Genomic DNA, 26,119 nt, shown 5'->3' with positions numbered 1-26,119 from the left:
ACCCAAGCCTGAAACTCCACACCAGCTTGGGCGAGGGGGCGCATATAGATATTGAACAGTAACGGGGAGAGTATCGCTCCTTGTGGCACAGCGCATTCTAGTGGCCTATGAGACGATAACCTCTCCCCTAGCACCACCCTCGGTCCCCGATCATGGAGAAAGGAGATTAGCCACTGCAGTGCTGTCCCCCATATCCCCACATCGGCAAGGCGGTGGGTCAGAAGGTCATGGTCAAACGTATCGAACACTGCTGACAGATCCAATAAAATCAGCAGCGCCAATCCGCCCCAATCCAGCTGCCTGCGGAGATCGTCTGTGAGGGCGACCAACAGCGTCTCCACCCCATGTCCTGGGCAGAAACTGGACTGGAAGGGGTCTAGGGCCGAGGTCTCCTTCAGGGAATTCTGCCGTTGTCTCTCTGCCGCCCGCTCAACCACCTTACCCAGAAACGGCAAATTCGAGACTGGGCAGTAGCTGAGCAGATCGGCAGAATCCAATGATGATTTCTTCAGGAGAGGCTGTACCATAGCTTCCTTTAACGCCCTAGGGAAAACTCCAGAGCTTAAGGATAAGTTAACAATCGCCTCCAAGGAATCCCGTAGTCCATCGACACTGGCTTTTACCAGCCATGACGGACACGGGTCCAAGGGGCATGTGGTAGGTCACACCACCTGCAGAACCCTGTCCACCTCCTCCCCAAAAAGTGGGCTGAAACGATCAAATGTCTGCCCCGAAGACGGCCAAGGGGCCTCTAGTTCACATACTGTATCAACTGTGGCTGGTAAGTCGCGACGAAGAGACAAGATCTTGTCAACAAAAAAACTCGCAAAGTCCTCACAGCTTAACTCCAAATCCAAATTTTGATGGTCTTGGCCTGATGGGGTGACCAGTGAACGGACCACATTAAACAATTTAGCCGGGCATGAGCTAGCTGATGCAATGGAAGCATCAGCTTCCTTCTTCACAGCCTTCACTGCCATCTCATAGGATCTCATAAACAACCATAAGATGTTCTTGTCTCGTCACAAGATCACCACCACATGCGCTCAAGTCGTCTTAGTTCCCGTTTTTGTCGCCATAGCTCCTCTGTACCAGGGAGCTCGGCGATTTTGACAACAAAGAGGACGACGGGGAGCGATTTCATCGATGGCCTCAGAGAGCCAGACCTACCAGTCCTCCACCAGCTCATCCAATGAACCGCCGTGGAGCATCGGTTCCCGCAGGGCATTCTGGAAACCAATTGGATCCATGAGTCTCTGCGGGCGAGCATAAATCTGCTTACCGCCCTTGCAAGGGGGGGGTGGCACCCCCAGCCAAGCCTCCAGGACCACGTGGTCTGACCATGGCACTAACTCTATTTTATCCAGAACCACATCCAATCCCATCCCAAAAATCAAGTCCAGCGTGTGGCCCGCTTTATGCATGGGTGCCGATACAAACTGGGAGATTCCCAGGGTTGCCATGGCTGACACCAGGTCCACAGCCTGCCCAGAGGTGGCATCCTTGGCATGGATGCTGAAGTCCCCCAGCACCATCAGCCTGGGGTACACCAAGGCCCACCCCGCAACCACCTCCAGCACCTTATATTTGCATACAAATATAAGAAGCTACTTCCTATGAGGCTTTAAAAAAAACCCAAAGGTAACAACAGATACAAAATCAGGAAAGTGGGCAGAAGGGAGGGAAAACCAGGTTGGGGAGACAAGAGGAAAATGGATGATTGTTCAGGGCAAGGGGGGGCAGATTAGCACAGCAAGAGAGGAGGAAGGGGGGCAGGGGGTGAGATTTCGCCTCTCTGGCAGGTCCTTCCAGCTCTGCCTTTTATTCCTTCTAATGGCAAATGTAACGACCAAGGGCCTTCCAATAGGGTAGCTAAACTGGATTTCCTATAGACAAGGCAGGGCTCTGCAGGTATGAAAAAAAGTGCTCAAGACTGAAAAAGAAGTGGGGGGACTCACAACAAAGATAGCCTTACAAGCACCGAGCATGCTTCTTATCCTCCTCTGGATGTTGCTTGCAGCTGTTGCGTGTGTGTGTGGGGGGGGGTGATGAAGGAAGTTGGAATTGGCCTGCTTGAGCCCCATATCTAGAAGTATCTTGCAGAAGGAGCATTGAGGATATATTCCACAGTCTGCCATGGAGACCAGGATGCTTTGAAGAGCTAAAATGTACCCGGAGGGGGAATTAATTGGGAATTCAGGAACAGTGTTTCCTCCAGCCCTAATTAATTGCATGAAAAGCTAAGTTAAGCTTCAAAGGAGGCAGAGTCATCTTTGAACATGTGGCCTTGGGGTGCCAATTACAATGGCCTTTCCCTCCAGTGCTCCAAGGCGGCCCTCAGGGGCCAGTGAACAGCTTCCTGCTGTCCAGACATAGGGGCCCTGGGCCCCAGCAGGAGACCGCCAAGGCCAGGTGAGGAGCACAGGACCCTGCACACCTAGCCCACCTGCCTGGCACTTCTGAGCTACGGGAAGGCATTTTCTTGCCCCCGCTCCCAAGCCGCTCTAGTCATTGCAAAAGGATACCACAGGAGGTGGCAGCCTACGAGCTGAGTGTAGCCTGGGGTGTGTGTGTGTGTGTGTGCTTCCAACTCCTGACAACAGGAAAGAGCACGTCCCATAAATTACATTGGACTAAATGACATTTACCCTTCCCTGTGGTGTAACGTAAGTTATTTGGCAGATTGTGAATCTTGTAGAGTTTGGCCATCCAACTTAGGCAGTGTGGGTTTTTTTAACACATGGGGGCACTGCTGGCCACCATGGGTGCTGCACAGACAAGAACCGTGTGGGAGAGGGGTGTAATAAGGAGGGGAAGTGGCAGAGATCTGGTGAAAAAGCTGGCTGGAGACAACCCAGGCCAAACTAAGGTCTCTGATGCTCTCTTTAGCACTGTGCATAAAGCCAGCCCACAGATCTTCATTTGGGTCAAAAGGAATCACACAGCCCTACATTTGTGGGGTCTACAGACAATGCAGTCTAGGAAAGAAAATGTTTACGGGTGCTTTAGTCCCCTACTATTAACTGACAGAGGAATAGATCACCTAGCCTAGCACCATTTTCAACAGCAGCTGAACAGATTTTCCAAGCAGGACATGACGGCATTGGCAACTCCGTTTCTGTTCCCAACACTTGGCATTCCCAAGTAAACTAACCCATTTTGTGGAAGTTCCATTTAGTGATTATAGATGGCAGCTCTTGATAGTCTTAACCCTCTAAGGACCTTTTTAAAAACCCACATAAGTCAGCAGCCATCACTGCAGCTTGTAGCAGCAAATTCTGTTTCCCTTTTCATACCACATCAAATGCAACACATCTTTAACACAGTAAATTCACACGTTTGGCTGAAAGCCTTCAAGGACCGAGTAATCCTGTAACGAGCAAGCACATAAGACCTGGGACTGAGTCATCTTGCCTAGTGAAGGTCTTCACTCCCTGGAGCAAAAGTTGTCAGGGATGTGCAACGAGGGCTGGATTCGAGCCAAGAAAGGCAGCTCTCTTCCTTGGTCCTCTATGAAGACCACGCTGGGAAGCCTCCATTCAGAGTGGATTGGGCCTCTAGATCCCTCCATGCACCCCGTGATGACACCTGACCCATGAAGGATACTAGAGGCCAGGGAAAGCCGGGTTCCTAACAAATCAGATCAAGGGGGAACTGTTTCAGACCTTGCCTCTGCCACAAACTCACCTCAAGCAGATGGAAGGGTTAGAGGAAGGAAGATCTGGGCTGAGGTTCTCCTCCTCCTCCTCTGTTCCAGGTATTGAGCGTGGGTGTGGGAAGGGGCAGGAGCCAAAAGCTGCCTGTCCCTTGGCCCTGAGTCACCCTTGCCAGAGGATCCAGGACCAGCCCAGGATACGGCTATCGTATAGTTTGTTTTTCTTCCATTTATTTAAAATGTATTATGTATTAAAGTGGGTTCCTCCTTGGGAGAAAAGAGGGGTAAAATACTTAAGGCAAGCCCCGATATTCTGGCAACATCAGCCGCTCTCCTTTCGTGCTCAAACAATTCCTGTGACAGAGACCCAAATGCTGCCGTTCCTTCCCCTGCTCTTTGCCCTGAAAGAATGAAGCCAGCCAGAGCTGGGAGGTTTTTCGAGGCTCCATGATCCCCAGCACAGCAAGCCAAGTCCCAGATGATCATCCACAGACCAGAGCTGGACTCTCCTTGGCTGTCTGTGTGGCTTATTGTCCCCATCTAATTCAGCAAGATGGTAATTAGTTTTGTGTGACTTTGCACAGGGATGCTAATCCTGATTACAAGGACAGATAACTCTAGTAATAAATATGGCCCAAGGCTGAAAATTACCTTCCTCTTTTATTGGTGAAAGCTGAAGTTAGTGAAACGTGACATAAATTAGCTTAGGAGAGGAGGCAGCTGCTCTCCTAATAGACTGGAGACTGGCCATTTTGCTCCCGTCTCACAGGCCTCCAGTCCACATGGCAAAAGAGTCAGGAATCAGGGCAGAGTCAGCCTTATCACAAGGCACCAGCACAGGGGACAAGCAGGGCAGACTCTTGGGGCACAACCCACCAGGGTGTCGTTTTGCACACTGCCAAGGCGGGGTGGTGGTGGTGGTGAAAATCTCTGGGTAGAGAAAGCCCAATGTCAGGGAGTGTTGGGAAGGGCAGGTGGATACCAAACCAGGGTGCCCATCTTCACTGCACCAGTGAGCAGAGCAGCCCCTGCCCTCAACTGAATGCACTAACAGAAGTGATGAGTGGCAGTGTGGGAAGAACCACATAGCGCTGAGAATTCAGAATGGCAAAGGTGCTCCACGGTCATTTTCTCAGCAGGCCTTAGACAAGGTAAGACAATGTACAGCAAGAATTGGAGTGGAGAGTGCCCTCAAGTCAGAGTTGACTTACAGCGACCCCTGGTGGGGTTTTCACGGCAAGAGATTAACAGAGGTGGTTTGCCATGCCTGCATCTGCAACCATGGTCTTCATTGGAGATCTCCCATCCAATTACTAACCAAGGCTAACCCTGCTTAGCTTCTGAGATCTGACGAGATCGGGCTCACCTGGGCTATCCAGGTCAGGGCACAGCAAGAATTAGGAGGTTAAAAATAAAAATGTGAATCAGTTAAATAAAAATAAATACATGATCAGGTCTTGTTCCATTTCACACAGCCTCTGTAACAACTGGTCTGCTCTGTCCCTCAACATCTGGGGGAGTGAAAATGCATCAGCTCTGACACCCAAGCACCACCCATCATGGCCAAGTTTCTTGTTCTGTGCACATGAAGCCAAACAGCAAACTGGATGAGGTAGAGAGAGGGGGCTGTCTACTATCTATACATTCATTTTTGCCAATGCGCTCATGGCTGAAAAGTTACTCCCAGAGAAAATAGCCAAGTATTAACATAAATAAATAAGTAGCAAAATACTCTTCAATGGGATCAATAAATATGTAATAGTATCTTTGCTTAAGGGAACAGACGCATGTGTGTGCATTAGGTGCACATACAGATGTATGGGAAAATGGGAGGAGGCTGCACATTCCTGGATACGTTCATTTTAAATTGTAGACCCTAAGCATGCATTTCCTGAGATTTTGTTAAACATCGTTTCAGGAAAGCAAGAATTTCAACAAAGCAAAGCTACTATCAAGCCTGAAACAAGACTGGAGAGATTTTTTCCTAAAGGATTTCCGGGGAAACAAAAAGGGGGAGGGAAGAGTTACACATTTCAAAATGCTGGACAAGTGAGCACCCTCTTTCAGGAAAAGGGCTTTGTGCCTTTGTCATAAAGGGGACACAGGCCCACTGCACTGATTAACAGTATTTTAGTGTTGGCAGGAGCTAGCCAGAATTGTGCTCCTTAACTGTAACCAGAGATGATCTGAAACAAGATGGTATCTCGTAGGGAGAGAAATGCCCCCTGAGTTTCCTGATGCCTTTGCCTGAAGATCTGTGAGGACTGCTCTGGCAGGACAATATAGATCCAGTCAGTTTCCAGCTCATAAGGAGAACCCTGTTGGATGGCTAATGTTCCCTCTAAGAGGACTGAAGGGCTTCCTGTTTGTACCATCAGAAATGTACTTGGTAACAGGTGATCGCCTCCACAGAGTGGTGAGAAGTACAGCTAAGACCTGGGAGACTCAGTGTTCGATCCTCACTCTGCCACGGAGGCATGCTAAATGACCTTGGGCCAGTTACACCCTCCCAGCCCAACTGACCTCACAGGGCTGTTGTGCTAATAAAATGGAGGAGAGGATATCCGTGTAAGCTGCTTTGGCTCCCCACTGGGGAGAAAAGAGGGGTACAAACAAAGTAAGCAAGCAAGTGCTTTTGACAAAATGTATGTCCCTCGAGGAAGAGCTTTATTTTACTGTGCAAAAGTACCTTCTGGAACAAAATGAACAAGGGCAAGAGCCATGAGCACCTCTCCTGTCACCACATATTTTGGAAGGCAGAGATTCCAAACTTCTCTCTTGCGTTGAAGTCCATACCATTAACTTTCCTCAGAGTCAGGAACCCAAGTTGTGCAAAGGGCTCCATTCACAAGAGAAGGAAACGCTGGCATTCCTTGAAAGGATTCTGTCCCCTCTTGAGAAGCTACCTTTTCTTGAGGAAGAGGCTGCAGCAGAGGGTTTCAGGGAAGGCGAGGGAACTCCCCTCCCACTCCACTGCACAGCCTGCTCCTGCTGCTCCAGCCCTGGACCGCACTCCGCTTTGCTCTGCTCTACTTTCCAGCAGTTGTGAGAGCAGAGGGCCCTGTTCCCACGGACAAAAGGCTCCTCCCCCTAGGAGGAATAGCTGTGCCTCACCCACACTGCAAGCGCTCTCAAAAGGAATGGAAGTTGACAGCACAGGAAACATCGCAAACTTGAGGCATGTTTACTCAGAAGTAAGCCTCACTGATCTACATGGAGCTTACTTCCTAGTAAGTGTACTTAAGTATATTGTGGTAGAAAAGAGCAAGAGTCCAGTATCACCTGTAAGACTAACAAAATTTGTGGTAGGGTATGAGCTTTCACGAGTCAGAAGTGAGCTGTGGCTCACGGAAGCTCATACTCTGCCACACATTTTGTTAGTCTTACAGGTGCTACTGGACTCTTGCTGCTTTCTACTGCTACAGACAAACTAACACAGCTACCCATCTTGATCTAAGTATATTGTGTTAATCTGGCTGGTGAGAAGGTCCCATGTATGGACTGCATATGCAAGCTGAACAAAGCCTAGGAAGTAGAGCAAGGATGTCAGAAGCTCGGCGGGACAAGAGACATCATGGATACAGCACTGGCTGTGGCCACTGCAGGAGTAAAAAGGTACCACTGCAGAAAACTGGTGGCGGGGGAGGGGAGCAGCCCATCAGGGCAAGGCTGATTCTCCAGTTCCAGGAGCCGGTGGTCTGAGAGGGGAGAAAGAGGAGGAAGCCAAGGACGGCAGCCTGGGGTGGGGGCATTTCTGTCCAGAGCCTCTGGATCACCTGCCAACTGCAACTTGCTGCCTACCAAGCCAAGGTCAGAGCTGGCCTCAAGTCCTGACATCCCACAGGCCCTAGTTCAGCAAATGCTTTGCTGATTTCCAGGTCTTTTGTCTCAGAACCAACAACCAACAGTGATAGTTTAAATCTAGTATAGATGAGACTTGTTCCTGGGTCAGCTCAGAAGTTGGAGCAAAACCATGGAAGAAGCTATTTCCCCCCTGTTCCTCTGGCAGAGGGGTGTATCCTTTCATTCAGGGTCATCCGTTCTTCCCTCTTTGCACACATTGCTTCCTGTCCCTCAGTTCCACAGGCCTTGCAGAGATGAGGTTTGCATCCACAGCTATTCTTTCAACTAACCTTCTGTGCAACATGAAAGGGTCCAAGTATTGTGGGAATGCAGAGGGTTTGAGCAAGCCCAAAGGAATTCAGATCACAACACTATCAGAAGTGTGTTTCTGCAAGTGTGACCTGTAAGGTGAATGGAAAGTATGGAAGATTGCAGAATGCACCCCCCTCCCCTGCACCAACTGGATCCAGGACTGGGGAGGCCTTTGAGCTGCAGTCTTCCCCAGCAGACTGGAACAAGGAAGTTGAGTGCGTCGTGTACAATGCCTGCCTCACATAGCACTGAGTCTTTTCTGTTCACCTCCTCTTCAGTCTCTGTCACTTCCTTTGGCAGCCTCAACAGCAGACAGAACAAGGGAAGGTCTGGCAACCTTATGCCCGAAAGTCAGCTCCAAAGCACTCCTCCCATGAAGCAACTGCACTGGAAAACAGCAGCCAGTTCTGTAGCTTCGCCCCTACCCTTACCACACATGTCATACCAACACACCTCATCCTAAGGACCACCATGGTCCAAGAACAAATGTGGGGATACAGAGGTGCACATCAATTAGCACACTTGCTCCACAAACATTCCTTCTCACCATTTAGTGGCCATTTTGCCAGTCTCCCATCAGCATGCTCACAAAATGCTCCCCTTCCACATTTCTTCACACATGTTGGAGGTCTAAATAGCATGACTTTGCACATTTGCTAACAGCAATACGTTAGCGATCCCCCATGCTTCCATTTTTTAAAATTTCTTGACTTTGCTAACTATGTATGCTCCATCTGCCGTGTTTCCAATGTGTCTCATCATCCCTTCACCAGTTCCTCACATGTCACCCATGCACATAAACATAAAACCCTGTGGAGAAATGAACCTTGTTATGGCCACCACCAGACGCCTTCTGGGACAACGTGCTCATCGATGTACGTGGCTGCTCAGCCACCCAGGTAACCAGTAAGGGGAGGGGTGCAACTCAGAAACTGGGGCAAGCTGTGCAGATGACAATTATGAAGTTAATTTTAGAAATAATTTCTCCAAGCCAGACCCAAAGACACATGAAGAAGGACATGGCTCAGAAGATCCCAGAGACCTCAATCCAAATGGAAAGGGTGCCTGCTTCACTGTCTCCAGTCAGGACAGGGCTCCAGACAGGACAGCCAAGGCATGCCACTCCCAGCAGGAACAGTGCCCCACCCCGTGAGATTCAGCCAAGTGCAGGGCGAAGGCAGGGCTGCTCAGGCCTGCAGTCCAGCTGGACACCACAGCTTTGGCAGACATGATGGAGTGTCACCTGAGCCACTGAGAGTGGGAGCCTTGGCATGCCAGGGCAGAGCAATGGACCCAGACTTATTTGTGATGCCATATCTTAGGGCATTCTGTGCCTGCTTTTCTCCCCAAGTCTCAGTCAAGTGATCCAAGCTGCAGCAGCCCGTGTTGCAGCTTTGCCTGCTCCTCATGCTGGGCCTGCAGCATCTCATTCCTTAAGGGAGTCTTTCCAGAGGCCATTTCTCTGCTATGGCGAGAATGGTGCATGGTGGTTAAATGCTGGGGCAAAACCAGGAGGGAGGGCTTGCTGTCATTCTGAGGGTCTACAATGACCATCATGGCACGCGCGCACGCGCGCGTGCGTGCGTGTGTGTGAATCATTAATGAGGCCATCTAAGCATCTCCTCCTCCACCATCCATCTTTCAGCCACTTTGCACCTGCAATGCCCAGAGTCAGCTGAAAGAGTGGGGAGCTGAGAGTGCCATCTCAGTGCCTCACGGGGCAGCTTGTCCCTCCAACCTTCATAGCTGCTCATTCTTTTCCTTCATTGGCTAATTGTAAAGAAAAGAGGTGAGAACACAAACAATCTGCCTAGGAGGCAGGGCCTCCCAGTTCTAGTTGTGGTGTGGTGAGAGATGATTATTAAATGGGAGGAGGAGAAAGACAGAAATGTACTCCATGCATGCTCAGAGGCACTTCTTTCCTTACTGTTATTTCCTAAGAGAGGGACCCGTAAGAAACTTGAACGGGAGGGGAAATGGCCCCACTCCCTCCGCTCTTGCTTAGCCCCCTCCCCGTTGCCAACATCCAACCCCCTCCTCTGCTGTGGGGTCCTTCCTCTCCTGTCCGCACCCTTCTCCCCCTCCCAAGCCTGCCATGTTTACGGGGAGTGCTGGGCAACCCCAAAATGGCAGCCAAGGTCTTGCATGGCTCCGCCAGGAGAGCTCCATTTTTTCTTCCCAGCACAGACGGCACTTCAATACCACTGGGGTTTTTTAAAGCTCACGCGGGCTCCACATAGTGAGGTTTGTGTGTTAAAAAGCAACCCTCCCCCCGCCCCCCCCCCGAGGAGCTCCATCTTGCAGCTTTCATGGCTTGCCCAGGGAAGGGGGATGTGCAGCGGCGGGCAGCTGATCCAGCCCGGGCTGAAACCTCCACTTGCCCTTCCCTTCTTCCAACCACCAACCAAGAGCCATGGCCTCTGGGAACGATGCTGCGGGATTTGGACGCCAGCAACACTCCCAAGCGACCTGGAGACTCCTGTTCGGGCAAAGGCCGAGCGGCTTGGCGGGGAGTCCTCGCGAGTGGCCCCTGCCTTCCGCGGGCTTTCTGCGGGAGAGCCGGCCGGAGGATGGATGCCCCGCCACTCGCCAATGCCGGGAAGAAAGCAGCAACAGCCGCCGCCCGGAGCCTGTGGCCGGCCGGGCGGTCGGAGGGAAGGCGCTCGGGCTGCGCGGGGGATCGAGTCTTCTCCAGGTGGCCCGCAGGCCGCCCCGAGGCTGGGAGCCCCCCCCCCCCAGGCCGGCCCCAGAGCGCGATGCCAACGCAGCGCCGCCCGCCACTCGCGCCGAGCCCCGAAAGCCCCCGGGGCTGCCCGGCGAAGGTCGGAGCCGAGCCGGGAGCTCCAAGCCCGGCCGCTCCGCCCTCCGAGCCCCACCCCGCGGCGGGTCCGCGCCCTTCCCTTTGCCGGCGGGCTCCGGGGGGTGGGAGGGGCGCCCGCCGACGACCCCCGGGCCGGAGCCCCGAGCCAGGTCCCGCCGCGGCACATGCGCACTGCCCGCCCGCCCCTCGCCGCTACAGCCGCGGCCGGCCCCCGGCGATGGCGAGCGCGGCTGCGGCTGAGCCCGGTCCCGGTCCCGTCCCGGTCCCGGTCCCGCCCGCAGGGCAGCCCTACCTGCGTGAGGTCGGTGCCCATCAGGAGGAGGCAGAGGAGGCTCAGCAGCCTGCCCGCGGGTGGCATCGCGCCGGGCCCGCCCGCCTGGCTCCGGCTGCCGCGCTGGGCGATGCTGCCCCGGCTGGGAGGCTGCTCTAGCTCCGCACCGCCCGCCTGGCCGCTTCCTCCGCCCGCCCGCCGGCAGCGCCCCGCGCCCGGCTTAGCTCTCGCCGAAACTTTCCCTGGCCGCGAGGGCGGGGGAGGAGCGGATATGACATCAGCGGTACGGGCGTGGGGGGGGAGGAGGGGAGCCCCGCGCCGCTGCAGCCCCGAGCCCAGCCGCGCTCTGGCCCGCCTCACCGGCGAGTCGCGCCTTGCACGAAGGGCCGCCCGCAGCCTCGAGCAGCTCTTGCTTCCCTGCACGGCGCTGGCTGGAAGGGCGCGGAGGACGCGCAGCCCGCAAGGGACCGACGAGGGGAGGACGGGCAGGCTCCCCCCGCTGGCGCCTTTAGGGAGAGGGGCCACGCTACCGGCCTGCCAGACGCGCCCATGGGCCGGCCCCAGCAGCCGCCAAGGCCCGCCGCCATGCCGGGGGAGCGCTCTCGGCCCCGTTGAGGCTGCGGGCCCTTTGGGGCAGCTGAGTAGGTCGTGGGGGCGCTGCCCCCCCATGACTGCCGGGGTCACTTGCGGAGCATCGGCAGCCCTGCGCCCTCCTGCGAGTGGGGCAGGGCCAGCAGACCGGCCAGCCCCGCAGCCTGCGAGGCCCTTGAGTGCCTCCCGTGCCGGCAGGTGGAGGAAGGCCGGCTCTCCCTGGTGGGCCCCGTCGAGGGCTCGCTGCTCCCGCCTCTTCTCCCGCCTCATCAGCCCCGGAGCCGGTGCTCCCGCAGAGGCCTCCTGGCCGGGTCGGAGAACCCCGGGTGGGAACGATGCCCGAGCAAAAAGAACCGTTTTCTTCTGCCTCTCTTGGGAGCCCCAAGTCAGCGGCAGAGAGCTTGCCTCTGGCATTGCCTGCGAGAAGTTCCCGGTTCTGCTCCGGAACTCGCCAGTTCCAAGACCTCGGGGCTGCAGCGCGGAGGGGCCACTGGCAGGCTGGCCCAGCTGGCTCGCGTGAAGGCAGCTTCGTGTGTTCTGCAATACCAGCTGTCCATAAATCCCAGTGTTTCATTTGAGAGGAAGGAAAATCCAATTCCTCTGAACGTCTTTCGTTTGCCCTGAGCAATTCAGTTGTATTCAGATCTACCACTGTTTACCAGCACATCACAAACACATCACACAATGCAAATATCCCAGCGGTCAAGTCTTGCTCTTTGGTCTCGCATGGACTACACAAGCATAGATGCTAATGGCTTTTGTTTCCAAAAAGGTAATTGTCAACATTGAAACATTTACTGCTCCTTTTGCAACTATGACACCTCTGATAGTCAAAACAGTCTACATCCAGACAGACATTTTATTTTATTTATGTTATTTTCTGAGATTCAAGGCAGATTACACACTGTAAGTCAATACAATCAACAGCAGGAATATTTGATCAAGAAGTGGTCACTGGCCCCAGGGAGGCCCACTTAGCCTCGACCAGGGCCAGGGCCTTTTCAGTCCTGGCTCCAGCCTGGTGGAACACTCTGTCCAATGAGACCAGGGCCTGGCAGGACTTGTTACCCTTCCACCGGGCCTGTAAGACAGAGCTGTTCTGCCAGGCGTATGGTGGAGGCTGAGCTGGGCCCCTACCAGCCAGATAGAGGTGAACGCCCTCCCTGCTAAAGGCAGCCACCATTGAGCTTTCTTTTAACCAGCTACGCAAGGAATCTTAATATGGTGGATTCGGTGGCGGTCTGAAATTGATAAACTGATTACTCCTGCGCTGCCTTCCTTGGACTTTTAAATACTTCTATTGTACTGTTTTTATATTGTTGTTTAATTTTAAATCGTTGTTATTAATGTGCTGTTTTATAGAATGTAATCCGCCCTGAGCCTGCCAGTTCAGGGAGGGCAGAATAGAAATTGAAGGTAAATAAATAAAATAAAATACAATAGAGTATGGATTGCAGAAATTTTAAAACAAGCAGTAATCCAATATAGAGCTGAAACAAAACATAAGTAATTTAAGGTATTAAATGTTGTGGGAAATACCCAGTAGGAGCATACTTGCAGCAGCAGAGTACTATACCACAGTACAGTACAGTGTAGTATAGTCAACAGTCCCTATCCCTTTTCCAAAGCATCTCTGTGAACATTCCCTTACAATACTGCCCTATTACCAGTGTCAAAATCCCTCTTGAAGGATTCAGTTTTGCATAGTTTGCAGAAAGCCACGAGAGTGGGAGCTTCCCTGATCTCTTCCTGCAGGCTGTTCCATGAGGTAGAGACCACTGTACAGAATGCACATGTATGGGCAGCCGCTGCTTTTGCCCAACTGCAGAGTGGCATCTACAGAAGCCCTTGTTGGGATGAGTGAAACGGCCTTGGTGGGGCAAAGGAAGAAATGTGGTGCTGCAGATATGAGGGACCTAGGCCAAGAAGGGCTTTGCATGTGATAGCCAAAACCTTGAATTGAGCCGATGGGTAGCCAATGAGGTGACTGAAGAATGGGAGTAATATGCATGCTCCACCTACATTTACTTGCTTTTCTAGCAGCAGCGGTGGATTCACTATAACCCTTAAGCTCTTAACTGAGTCACGCAGGGGTCATCTGAACCCCACTGAAAGTCCTCCAAGCTGTGGGCCTTCCCAACCAGTAATACTTCCATTCTGTCTGGATTCAGTTTCTCTTCGTTTGCTTTCAGCCACTTGACCAGAGCAGTGACTCAGTACCTCTAACCAAAAAGAGTCCAGTAGCTCCTTTTAGACTAACCAATTTTATTGTAGCATAAGCTTTCGAGAATCACAGTTCTCTTCATCAGATGCATGGACGGCAAAAAGAAACTGGTCAGATATAGAGGAGGAGAGGGGAGGGCAGAGTAGATGCAAACAGCTCCTTCTGATATGGAGATGCAAACAGCTCCTTCTGATATGGAGATCAGTTTGCTTCTGTTGAGGAAATCAGTTACCTCTGATAATGAGATAACCATTCATAGTCCCTATTCAGTCCCAGTGTCGCGCACAGGGCTGGGCACAGCAGGCAGGAGGCTCACTGGTACTGCAGGGCTGAACACAGCAGGCAGGAGTTCAGGATTACCAGACAGCAAACCGGGGTCCAGGAGTCAGGCCAGGTGTCAGGATCAGGCTATCAGTCAGAGAGAGAGAGGGGCAGGCAGAAGAGTAGTCAATAGGCAGGCCAAGGTCAAAGTCCAAGCATGCAGCAGAGCAGGGTACACGAACGTCCAGGTAGCAGGGAGTGGCGAGCTGAGTTGCTTCCACGCTTCGGTCTTCCCAGCGTCTTCCTTTATTGCTGTCCTAATGAGGGGCAGCTGTTGCCTCTCCCTCGAACAGCCCAGCCCGGCGTTGTGCTAGTAGCCGGCCACTCCTCCGCCTTTCCAGGAACGCTGCCTTATCTCTAAGTTTCCTCCTTTCAGCTGGCCCCAGAGGCTCGGATTTCGCTCTTGCCCTGGGGGAGTCTTTGTCTCTTACAGCCTCTGTGGAGGATTCTGGCTGTTCCTCGTCCCTGACAGTCTCTGCAGAAGCTCCAGGCTGTTCCTGCTGAATTCCCTCTGGAGCAGCAGCAGTAGTTTCTGGCTGCTCCTCCTCTCCCATAGCTTCTGCAGGGGCTTCCAACTCCAGAGGAGATCCTGCTGGCCCTTCTGCTCATCTTCTGAGGAGGACTCTGAGGAGGACTCTGGGGCACTAGGTAAGGTGGCCAGTTGGGGCTGGGGCTGACTCATGACACCATCCCCCCTTCCAAGGCCCCCTCCACCCGAGGGTCCGGGCTTGCTGGGGTAGGTCCGATGGAACTGGCGGATGAAGCGGGGTGCATGGAGGTTCTCGGCCGGTTCCCATGATCTATCCTCGGGTCCATAGCCCTTCCATTCCACCAGGTACTGCAGACGGCCCCGGTGCCAGCGAGAGTCCACGAGCCGTTCTACTTCGTACTCCTCCTGTCCGTCCACCAGGACCGGGGGAGGCGGTGGTACAGGTTCACGGAGGGGGTGTGGAGGTGCTACCGGGGTGAGCAGGGAGCGATGGAACACGGGGTGGATCCGGAGTGTTGGCGGGAGCTCCAATCGGTAGGCCACAGGATTGATCTGGGCGGTAATTTGGTAGGGCCCGATGAACCGGTGGTCCAATTTCTGGGAGGGCCGCTGTGACCGAATGTGCCGAGTGGAAAGCCACACCGAGTCCCCCACCTTCAAAGGGTCCCCTTCCCGCCTTCGCCGGTCTGCGGTTGCTTTGTAGGCCCGTTTGGCTCGGTCCAACTGTTCTCGCAGAACCAGGTGTAGGGCCTGCAGCTCCTGGACGAAGTCATCTGCTGACGGTACTGATGAGTTTGGCATTGCTCTGGGAAAGTAACGTGGGTGGCGTCCGTAGGTGGCCAGGAACGGGGTCTGGCGTGTGGAGGCGTGCACTGAATTGTTATACGTGAACTCGGCCATGGCTAGAAGGTCTGCCCAGTCATCCTGCTGGTAGTTTATGTAGCAGCGCAGGTATTGCTCCAACATGGCATTGGTCCGCTCCGTCTGCCCATCGGACTGTGGATGATGGGCCGAGGACAGATGAACCTGGGTTCCGAGCAGTGTCTGGAGGGCCTTCCAGAAACGCGAAGTAAATTGCACCCCCCGATCTGAAACCAGGTGCCGGGGAATCCCATGGTGCCGGAACACGTTTTGGACGTACTGGTATGCCAAATCTTTGGCTGTAGGCAGCGATGGGCAAGGTACGAAGTGGGCCAGCTTGGTGAACAGGTCAACAAACACCGCAATGCATGTATGCCCTTTAGAGGGTGGCAGGTCCGTGACAAAATCCATGGAAACGGTTTCCCAGGGCCCCTCGGGTGTGGGCAGTGGTTGTAACAGTCCTGTTGGCTTCCCTGGAAGGTCTTTGGCCCGCCGGCATGTATCACAGGACTGTACGTAGCGGAACACGTCCACCTGCATACGGGACCACCAGAAATCCCTGGACAATAGGTGCAAGGTCTTGTATCTCCCAAAGTGACCAGCTGCTGGGGTGTCATGAGCAAGCTGCAGTACCTCCCCCCATAGCGCACCTGGGGGAACATAGACTCGGCCTTCATATGTAAGGAGGCCCTGTTGCAGGAGGTAGCCTGGGGGGTCTGGCTGCGCGGGGTCTTGTAGTCCCTGGGTGATGCGTTGTGTCCAGGGGTCCGTGCCTTGAGCTTGCTGGATCCGATCCTGCAGGGCATCTGGGGCATTGGTGGCTGCAAAGACCTCAGGAGCCAGAATGGTTGTGGCCGGTGGCTTCTCCCCTGCCTGCCGGCTGAATTCGGGTTTCCGGGACAGGGCATCCGCCAACTTGTTCTGTGAGCCAGGGATATATTGGATCGTAAATTGAAAGCGGGAGAAGAACAACGCCCATCGGATTTGGCGTTGCGTTAGGTTTCGGGTGGTTTGCAGATGTTCTAGGTTACGGTGGTCTGTATACACCACCACCAGGTGCTGAGCTCCCTCCAAATGGTGCCGCCAGGTCTCAAAGGCAGCCTTGATGGCTAACAGCTCCCTCTCCCAGATAGTGTAATTCCACTCGGCTGGGGTGAGCTGTCGGGAGTAGAAGGCACATGGTTGGGACACCTCGTGGGAGGAGCGTTTTTGTGCTAAGACTGCCCCCAAAGCGGTGTCAGAGGCGTCAGCCTGCACTATGAACGGGAGGCTCGGATCTGGGTACACAAGGACCGGTCCAGTCGTAAACCGGGTCTTCAGGGTTTGAAAGGCCTGTTGGGCTTCCTGGGTCCATTGGAATGGCAGGCGGGGCCGTGTCAATCGGGTCAAGGGGACGGCTAGTGCAGCAAAGTCAGGGATGAACTGTCGGTAGTAGTTCGCAAACCCTAAGAAGCGCTGAACCTCTTTACGGTTTCGGGGGGCCTGCCAGGAAAGTACCGCCTCGACCTTAGCGGGATCCATCTGTACTCCCTGGTTGGACACTCGGTGTCCCAGGAACTCAACTTCTTCCCGGTCAAATTCGCATTTCTCGAGCTTGGCATACAACCCATGCTGTCTAAGTCTCTCCAACACAGAACGCACATGCTCCCCATGCCTGGCAGGGTTGCAGGAGTAAATCAGGATGTCATCCAAGTACACGATGACATAGTGGTCGAGGAGGTCCCGGAACACGTCGTTGATGAAACGCTGGAAGACCGCTGGCGCGTTACATAGGCCAAAGGGCATTACCAGGTACTCGAACTGGCCGTAACGAGTCCCAAAAGCTGTCTTCCATTCATCCCCTGACCTTATCCGGATGAGGTTATATTCCCCCCGCAGGTCTAGTTTAGTGAACCGGGTTGCTCCTCGGAGCCGCTCTAAGAGGTCAGGGATCAGAGGTAGTGGGTAGCGGTCTCTGACTGTAATCTGGTTAAGGGCCCGGTAATCGTTGCATAACCGCAAGTCCCCTCCCTTCTTTTTGACAAACAGGACTGGTGCAGATGTCGGAGAGGCTGAGGGTTGGATAAACCCCCGTGCTAGGTTTTTTGCCAAGAAGTCCTTGAGGGCCACTCGTTCTGGCTCCGATAACGAGTACAGGCGTCCATTGGGAAGGGATTTATCGGGAATCAGGTTGATGGCACAATCGTAGGGTCTGTGCGGAGGTAGTTGATCAGCCCCCTTCTCCTCGAACACGTCCGTGAACTCTGCATAGCGGGGTGGCAGCAGGGATCCCTGGACCTTGGCGTCGGCGCTGGCGAGCAGCTTCGGGAGGGGATCCGGCTTCCTGGTCGGGAACTGGACGACTTGGCGCTTCCAGTCGATGAGCGGGTTGCTGCCCCTGAGCCAGGTCAGCCCCAGCACTACCGAGAAGTGCGGCATGCAGACTACATCGAACTGGACGTGGTCCCGGTGGCCTTCCACAACTACCTCCACCGGCTCAGTCTTGTGGGTTACTGGCCCGGATTTCAGTAGCCGCCCATTGATGGCCTCCAGTAGGGCAGCAACGGGTTTTTCGTGCAACGGGATGTGGTGCTGATGGGCAAACTGCCGGTCCATGAAACTCCGGGAAGCGCCAGAGTCAACCATGGCGCGGGTTTCCACACGCTGCCCATCTGGCAACTGGATTTCTAGGTGGAGGAGGAGGTGTCCCCCTCCGACATCGAGGGCCCCATTGGTGTAAACCTCTCACCCCGGTCCGCGTGGGTCGCCGCGAGCCGGGGCCGGGCTTTTGCTGTGTCAGGTCCAGACTGCTTTCTTGTATGCCTCTGCTTAACTGACTCCATTTTAATCCTTTCAGTGTGTAAGTGCTCTCTTCCAGGTGCCAAGGTTCCCAGGCAGCTATCTCGCAGAAAAGGATTGTTTTGGCTACCGACGTTCCACCAAGAACCGGCCTTGGGAGCTTCTTGCTCTTCCGACTTCAAAGGGGTTGTTTTGAGAACTGTGGGGGGAGGTTGGGCCTGCTGTGATCTGTTACTCTGTATCTCATGCTTTGCTTGTCATTGGTAACAATGCACATGTACCATCCTGGACCTGTGTTCAGGCTCGTGGACTATAATGAACTAATTCTTCAGTAAAAGCCTTTTGGAAACAATGGACTGTTGTCTAATTGCAGGAGGTAGTCTGGAGTAAGAACGTTATCTAGCCACAAGTCTGACATTTTGTTACCAATCAACTTTTCCAATGCCTAAGCCGGATCAGACGGAATCCAAAGCTGTCCCTGTCAGGGATCCTTTGTTTGACCTGTATGCCTCTCCCGGCTCTCAAGGCTCGGACTCTCAAATACCTGCACCGAGGGAGGATAACTCCTCGGTTACAACGATCTATACCCTTGCTCCAAGCAGGGCTGATACTCAGCCCCGGGCCGCAGCTCTTCCACTGCTGTCGCTGCCTACCCCGACACAGTGGGGTGCGAGACCAAGGGAAACGAGGGATAGGAGGGCCAGCGCGATGTTCACGCATTTACAGCTGGATAGTCGGCGTAGCCTGGAATCCATCCCCGAGCAAACCGGTGAACAACCTTGGCTATATTGGAATAGATCGACCGAACAATCGGAGTGGGACACGTCCCGCCGTGGCACCCTGAGTTGGGATTATACGGAAGTCACCCCGTGGTCGGGGCAACAAGAAGTAAGTGAGCACCAGTGGGTGCAACTGCAAAGCAGAACGTTAGCCATTTCGGCAATCACCGGCTTGACAAAAGGAGTCTTAGCCGCGAGGTCCCAAGAGGAGCGAGGAGACGAGACACCCTTGCCTTGGCAGCAAACGCTTACCACGGGATCGCGGACGGAAACTAGGCAAACCTCGCAGACGGCCGGAGCTGCTGAGGGGGAGGAATCTATGGATAGAGTGCAGCTTTTGGAAAACAGACTCATAAATATGGAAGAAAGTTTGGCTAGTGCCGTCCACCTGCTGTCGGTGCTAGTTGCGGGGGACAGCGGTCGTGATCGGCCCGCTGGATTACCAGACATCAGTCAGAGTTTGGCCAACCTTCAAACGCTCCTACCTCGGCCGGGGGGTCCTATTCAACCCTGGCCGCAGCAGCCCCCGGAGACGGGAGATGAGGACTCGCTCACCGGAGAAGGACCCGGCCCAGTTGACCCGTGTCCAGATGATTCCCATCCTGACCAACCGGTGGGACCAGCTGACGATGGGACCGATGGAAGAGGTGACGGGCCGCAGCCGGGAGATCCCCGTCCCACCATTCCTACCAACGGCGGAGGAGAACCGCTACTGCCGACGGCTCCGCTTCTCCCTCCAACCACGACTCAAGCGGACCAGCCGGTAGCCCCTCCACCTACAACGCAAGCGAACCAACCGCCAAACATACCAGGGACGGGACCAACGCCAGGGCCTCGAGGGGATACGGTACCTCTCAATCCGCTACCTCTCCATCCGCTACCATTACGGCCGGCCCCTCATCAGCCGCTGCCTAGAGGGGAACCAGCACCCGGTCGGCCAACGCGACCTATGCCGAGAGGACCCCCCCCCAGCCGCTTCCGGGAGGGCCTTCACCGCGCCAGCCGCAACCGCACCCGCAGCACCCTCTACCACAGATGCCGCCAGCTCCACGACAACCCCTCGGCCCACTCGATGTCTATCCAATGCCGGCACCGGCCCCTCGACAAGACCTCCCGATGGGTTGGGTCAAGTTGGATGCCACGTTCGATGGGGACCCTTCCAAATTGGGATTTTTTCTAGTACAAGTAGTACAATTTTTTAATCGTTGGGGGCATCTTTTCGGAAATGAAGCTAGTCAAATCGAACATCTGGGGTCACGTCTTCAAGGCAAAGCAGCTGACTGGTATGTAGGACTGTATAACGTGGGGGCCCCTGAGTTAGATACACTCCAAGGGCTGGTAGACGCAATCCGAGCTCAATATGAGGATCCCCTAGAAGAAACCAGAGCCCGAACAGAATTGCAGGCTATCAGGCAAGGCAACATGTCGGCTAGAGACTATGCCGCCAAATTCCGACAACTTGCTGCCAAATGCCCAAGGTGTGAGGAATCCACCAAGATTATCATGTTTAAACAGGGTTTAAACCCTAGATTGCTGGACAGGGCTTTAATGCAAGATAATCCTCCTACGCTGGTAGGGTGGATACAATTGACCTGTGAAGTAGAAAATTGTCTGATGGAAGTTCGTTTGGTGGAGCAACACCAACAACCTCCGGGCCAAAGACGCTCCTCCACTCCTGCTCGAGGGAGCCGGGGGGCTGGCTACGCTATCCGTGGAGCGAGAGATGCTAGATGGCAACAAGGATTGTGTTTGCAGTGTGGACAAAGTGGTCATTTTGCAGCGCAATGTCCTTATCGGCCTGTGCAAAGACCTCTGCTCCAACTCAGACGCCCAGCCCCCGCTGCCTACCCGGCGCCACCGCGCCCTACCCCAGCCCCCAGAATGGCAAGAGGTAGGGGAGCGCCGAGAAGAAATCCCCCTGAGAGGGGGCTAGAACTGGAAGAAGTTATGGAATATGATCCAACAGCGATGGCGGGAGGGGAGAATCCAGAAAGCCCCTCCTCGGGAAACGAAATGGATCTGTCGTGAAAGGACCCAAACGACAGATCAAACCTCAGTCAGTTCCAGTTCCGAACCGACCGTACGGGTCCATACTCTTCATACCAGTGACTTTAGTGAATTCTGACAAAAGGATGCACATCCGGGTACAAGCCCTTATTGATTCGGGCTGCTCTAGAGACATTATTGCACCAGCCTTGGTAAACGGACTAGTGCTCCCCGTCAAAGAATTAGACATACCGGTCATTTTCGAGCAAATGGATGGCACTAACATGAATCCAGTGACTACAGAAACCATGCCAGTCATCACAGGCATGGGGCAACATTGGGAAAAAAGATCTTTCGTTATTAGTGCCACCGCAAAGTACCCTTTGATCCTGGGAAGCCGGTGGTTATGCGATCATAACCCCTACATCAACTGGACAGAGGGAAGCATCACCTTCACCCATGAGTCATGCAAAAGTCATCGGTGGAATCAAAATTGGGGAAAAGATCCGACCACAACCGAACCGGCTCTCCTCTCCCAGGAAGAAGTCAACCTAATACCCAAACAATACAGGGCGTACACACAAGCCTTCACAGAAGAAGAAGCCAACTCGTTACCTCCTCACAGGAGGACAGACTGTGCTGTGGAAATTTTACCTGGCGCCTCGCTGCCCAAAGGCCGCCTATACCCTATGAGTCCCAACGAAAGAGAGGAGCTCCGCAAATTTATCGACCTCAACCTTCAAAGAGGATTTATTCGGCCAGCTAACAGTCCCCATGCAGCACCAGTACTTTTTGTAAAAAAGAAAGATGGGGGCTTGAGATTATGCACGGACTTCCGAGGTCTTAATGCGGTCTCTTCCAGCAATGCCTACCCTATCCCGCTCATACGAGATCTACTCAACGTCGTGGCTCAAGATAAGATCTTTACGAAATTAGATTTGAAAGATGCTTACTTTCACGTTCGTATTCGGGAGGGGGATGAATGGAAAACGGCCTTCAACACTTCACTCGGCCAATTTGAATACTTGGTTATGCCTTTCGGCCTGGCCGGAGCCCCCTCAGTTTTCATGTCCATGATTAATGAGGTACTGCATGAATTCCTCTACAAAGGTGTCGTGGTGTATCTGGATGATGTGTTAATTTATTCAGAAACTGAAGAGGAACACGTAGAACTGGTTAAAAGAGTCTTAACCACCCTCATGAATAACCAGTTACCTATTAAACTTTCCAAATGTGAATTTCACAAGACAGAACTCACTTACTTGGGCTATTGTATTTCCCGGGAGGGTTTGAAGATGGATCCAAGTAAAATACAAGCAGTACTACATTGGCAAACCCCCACAACCCGCAAGGAATTACAATCCTTCCTGGGCTTTGCCAACTTCTATAGAGAATTTATTGCAAATTTCGCCCAAATCACACTCCCCCTAACTGAACTGTTGAAAACCAAAGATAAGGGGGACCAAGCCAAAAAACCAAGTGCGAAATTGGCTTGGACGGCGGAATGCCAAACAGCGTTCGATCACCTTAAAACGCAGTTTGTATCAGAGCCCGTTCTGCAACACCCTGACGAAAGTCGCCCGTTCATAGTACAGGTCGATGCCAGCGATACGGCAATTGGGGGTGTACTACTACAGCGGGGGGCGGATGAAAAGCTCAAACCCTGCGCCTTCCTTTCCAGAAAGTTTTCAGAATCGGAAAGGAATTGGAATGTATGGGAGAAAGAAGCCTTTGCTGTAAAAGCGGCTCTCACTACCTGGAGACATTGGTTAGAAGGAGCCCGCCATCCGTTCGAAGTCTGGACGGATCATAAAAATCTAGAAGCCCTGCGTAGCCCTCGCAGACTAAACGCCAAACAACTGAGATGGGCGGAGTTTTTCTCTAAATTCGATTTCACTTTAAACTTCCTCCCTGGGAAAACCAACTTCTTGGCGGACGCTCTATCACGCATGCCCCAGCACAAAAGCAAAAGGGAGGAGACAATAGACACCGTCTTCTCGCCTACGCAATTAGGGGGCGTGGTGACAACACGCAGCCGTACCACCCGCTTTCCCCAGCCTGACCAGGGGTGGAGAGAAAAATTAAAAGCTGAAGTGGAAAAGGAGGGGGAAGATGTGCCCAAAGACAAACTGCAACAATCCAATCAGGGGGAATGGCTCTGGGGAGATCGCTTCTACGTACCCAAAAGCTTAAGGAAAGAAGTGTTGCAACGCTGTCACGATGCTCCCACAGCGGGACATTATGGGTACCTGAAAACACTTCATTTGGTACAGCGCCAATTTTGGTGGCCGGGCATGCGCAAGGACATTTCACAATATGTAGCATCTTGCCCCATCTGCCTCAGCGCCAAATCCCGAAAAGGAAAACCTCCGGGACTCCTACAACCCCTAGAAACGCCGAGCCGACCGTGGGAAATAATTTCCATGGACTTTATCACAGACTTGCCCCCCTCCAAGGGACATAATTGTATTTTAGTCGTGGTTGATTTATTCTCCAAGCAAGCCCATTTTATACCCTGTACTACTATTCCTTCGGCTAGGAAACTAGCTGACATCTTTATAAAAAACATTGTAAAAATACATTCTTTTCCATCCAAGGTGATCTCGGATCGCGGCGGACAGTTCGTTGCCAACTTCTGGCGGGAGCTTTTACAACTACTGGGTATTGAACAAGGCCTGAGTTCAAGCCACCACCCAGAAACAGACGGACAATCAGAAAAAACAAATCAGATATTAGAACAATTCCTACGCTGTTATATTAATTTCCAACAGGATAATTGGTTTGATTTGCTCCCCTTGGCAGAATTCTCGTATAATAACAGCGTGCACGCCTCTACGGGAGAAACTCCCTTCAAAATCGTCTATGGCTTCCACTTCAAGCCCTTCCCATTTGAGGCGCTTCCTCCCCCTACTACAGCCTCCAACGACGTCACTGAATGGTGGGGGGAAGCAGCTCAACAATGGACGCAGATTAAGAAACATCTCATCAAAGCCAAACAGGATTACAAGAAATACACTGACCGCCACTGCGCGGCAGAATGGGAATTACAGCCGGGTGATCTGGTCTACCTCTCCACAAAGAATTTAAAAACAACCCAAACCAGCCGCAAGCTAGCATTGAAATTTTTAGGTCCGTTTCCTGTTCGCAAAGTAATCAACAAAGTGACTGTTGCTCTAAATCTGCCAAAAAATCTTCGTCATGTACATGATACCTTCCATGTAAGTTTGTTAAAAAAAGCCCCTCCTGCTAACCAATGGCACACCCGTGCACCTCCAATCCCCACTCTGATCGATGATCAAACCCACTATGAAGTGCAACAAATACTGGACTCTAAAATACAAAGGAACCAGTTATTTTATCTCATCAGGTGGAAGGACTTTGACTCTGGGTTTGATGAATGGGTGAACTCTGTACATGTTCATGCCCCTAGATTGGTTAAGGCGTTCCACTCCCGTTACCCACAGAAACCTGGAGGGGAAACATCTTAGAGGGGGCAGAATGTCAGGTCCAGACTGCTTTCTTGTATGCCTCTGCTTAACTGACTCCATTTTAATCCTTTCAGTGTGTAAGTGCTCTCTTCCAGGTGCCAAGGTTCCCAGGCAGCTATCTCGCAGAAAAGGATTGTTTTGGCTACCGACGTTCCACCAAGAACCGGCCTTGGGAGCTTCTTGCTCTTCCGACTTCAAAGGGGTTGTTTTGAGAACTGTGGGGGGAGGTTGGGCCTGCTGTGATCTGTTACTCTGTATCTCATGCTTTGCTTGTCATTGGTAACAATGCACATGTACCATCCTGGACCTGTGTTCAGGCTCGTGGACTATAATGAACTAATTCTTCAGTAAAAGCCTTTTGGAAACAATGGACTGTTGTCTAATTGCAGGAGGTAGTCTGGAGTAAGAACGTTATCTAGCCACAAGTCTGACATGCTGCACCTTCTGGGTGGCGCTTTTCCGGGCAGGCGTTGGCATAGTGGCCAGCCCCGCCACAGTACAAGCAGAGCCCCTGGGTGCGTCGCCTTGCTTTCTCTGCGGCCGTAAGACGGGGTCGGGCGCCGCCCAGCTGCATGGGCTCCTCCCCTTCCACCCCCTTTGGAGCATCGGGGGCGGAGTAGGGGCCGGCAGGCACTGGCCGGGGCACCCCTCCCCGCCAGGCCCCTTCACTGCGTGCCTGTCTCCGGGCTTCCAGGCACTGGTCAATGCGCTGGCACAGCACCACAAGGTTTTGAAGGGAACTGGGGCGTTCTGTTCGGGCCAGCTCGTCTGCAACCTCATCGGACAAGCCCTCCACGAACTGGTCCTGCAGCGCTGCCTCATTCCACGCAAGGTCCTGAGCCAGTAGCTGGAATTCCGTCACGTAGGTGGCCACGGACCCCCGTCCCTGGCGGAGCCGTTGGATGCGCCGGTTGGCGCTCTCAGCCTTAATAGGGTTGGCAAAAGTTTGCTGGAGCCGCTCCACAAACCCAGTGTAGTCTTGCAGCAGCGGCGACTGTTCCAGGAGCAGAGGGGTGGACCATTTGGCCACCTGGCCTTTCAAAAGATTCAGGATGAAGCCCACCTTGGTCTTATCATCAGGAAAGTCTCGGGGGCGCAGGCTGATGTACAGCTGGCACTGGGCTAGGAAGACAGGAAACTCCTCCACATTGCCCGCAAACTTTTCTGGCGGGCTCACCGGGCACTTGGGCGTGGCCGGTGGCGGTACTGCCGCAGCTTGCTGCTGAAGCTGTTGCTGAAGCTGAGCCACAGCATTGCTCAGTTGGGTTACTGTCTGCTGCAGCGTCTGGTTCTGAACTACAAGTGCAGCAGCTGTGGCTGCGTCCATGCTGCCAGTAGCTGCTGAGTTGTGGGGTGGAAGCAACGTGTCGCGCACAGGGCTGGGCACAGCAGGCAGGAGGCTCACTGGTACTGCAGGGCTGAACACAGCAGGCAGGAGTTCAGGATTACCAGACAGCAAACCGGGGTCCAGGAGTCAGGCCAGGTGTCAGGATCAGGCTATCAGTCAGAGAGAGAGAGGGGCAGGCAGAAGAGTAGTCAATAGGCAGGCCAAGGTCAAAGTCCAAGCAAGCTGCAGAGCAGGGTACATGAACGTCCAGGTAGCAGGGAGTGGCGAGCTGAGTTACTTCCATGCTTCGGTCTTCCCAGCGTCTTCCTTTATTGCTGTCCTAATGAGGGGCAGCTGTTGCCTCTCCCTCGA

The 26,119-nt window shown here is 53.5% G+C and overlaps 1 protein-coding gene across 1 annotated transcript in view; it reads right to left on the bottom strand.

Moving 5' to 3' along the window:
- OLFM1 (olfactomedin 1) overlaps positions 1-11,133 on the bottom strand; it is a 59,917-nt gene extending 48,784 nt beyond the window's left edge. Inside the window, exon 1 of the mRNA XM_054998058.1 lies at positions 10,924-11,133. Within this exon, the coding sequence (XP_054854033.1) occupies positions 10,924-10,989 (66 nt within the window). The 5' untranslated portion in view covers positions 10,990-11,133. The remainder of the gene's footprint in view (positions 1-10,923) is intronic.
- Positions 11,134-26,119: the final 14,986 nt, after the last annotated feature.

Source organism: Eublepharis macularius, chromosome 14, assembly GCF_028583425.1.
Source record: "Eublepharis macularius isolate TG4126 chromosome 14, MPM_Emac_v1.0, whole genome shotgun sequence".
Classification (NCBI taxonomy): Eukaryota; Metazoa; Chordata; class Lepidosauria; order Squamata; family Eublepharidae; genus Eublepharis; species Eublepharis macularius.
Note: the sequence above shows the minus strand (reverse complement) of the source record. Positions and strands in the feature narration are given on the sequence as shown.